Consider the following 1106-nt stretch of genomic DNA (forward strand, 5'->3'; position numbering starts at 1 on the left):
GGTACTGGGATCGATGCCCAGGTACTCCAGTCGCTTTTCCTTCTCCCAGCACCACCCATTCGCGTTCATTGGTTCCCAGAGCGGCAAGCCTCTTGTGGCTGCGTCTTTTCCCTTTCCATTGCTTTACTCACGCTATTCAGGCGAAATTATCATTTCATATACTCACCCGGCTATAATGTACAAACTGACGGTGCACTCAGGATGGAAGACCGAATTGCAAGATTGCACCCGCTTTTCGATACTACACCGTAGCCCCGCCAGTAGACCTCCTCCTTCCCTTTTGGAAGACTCTATCATTTCGAAACTGACATCCCAGAAACTGGGATCATCGGACCTGTGCTCCCACGGCGCGGAATGTAAGTTAGTAACCATAGCCTACTAATGAGTAGTCTAAAATAAATCAACGACTGTGTGCATATCCGCACGTCCCAAGCGAGCATGCTGGTCCAGACTATGTGTTGTTTCACAGTTCGACATCAATGATTTGACTGACTGAGACTTGGCTGGTAAATTATATGCCTGTGTCGCGAATACTGAAACTGCGTCCTATAGTTTGCTAAGCTTATTCGGAGAGCCCATTGGCAGTCACTAATCCGCACCCCAACTAGGCCCAGGAAATTTTATCGACGCATTTTATCCACGCATGTCGGTACACCGAGCACCTTATCTGCGTCCTGTCGACGTGAAGTGCTCTGATTCCGGCCTTGATAACGATATGAGGATACCTGTACTTTCATCACTGGTAGGCAGGCTCCACTCTTCTAACAGCTTCACTCACTGAGAGAGAATTGGTAATCTGCGCGAGTGATTCTTCACATCTTCAGTATTCGTGTCACGTCAAGGCCATCGTAAGCTGTGGATTCAAGTCTGTTGCCGTCAAACGGCGTATCAGCCTGATTAGTGGACACACTAAGTTCGACTAACAAATGTCACGGCTTTATTTTTGGATTAGTCTGCCTAGTATAGTACAAAATTAGCGCTTAGAAACGAGTGTGCGTTCATTTACAGCAGGCATATAATTCATCAGCCAAGTCTCAGTCAGTCAAATAATTGATATCGAACTGTGAAACAGCACACACTCCAGATCAGCATGCCCGCTTGGGAAA

At 47.1% G+C, this 1106-nt stretch overlaps 1 protein-coding gene across 1 annotated transcript; it reads left to right on the forward strand.

Moving 5' to 3' along the window:
* Positions 1 to 175: 175 nt before the first annotated feature.
* On the forward strand, positions 176 to 355 carry T265_16003 (hypothetical protein; the record flags this gene model as incomplete). The annotated part of the gene is made up of 1 exon (XM_009179470.1): positions 176 to 355. A coding segment is annotated over one exon (180 nt), but the record flags the coding sequence as incomplete, so codon positions are not given.
* Positions 356 to 1106: the final 751 nt, after the last annotated feature.

Source organism: Opisthorchis viverrini (genome assembly GCF_000715545.1).
Source record: "Opisthorchis viverrini unplaced genomic scaffold scaffold9551, whole genome shotgun sequence".
Taxonomy (NCBI): domain Eukaryota; kingdom Metazoa; phylum Platyhelminthes; class Trematoda; order Opisthorchiida; family Opisthorchiidae; genus Opisthorchis; species Opisthorchis viverrini.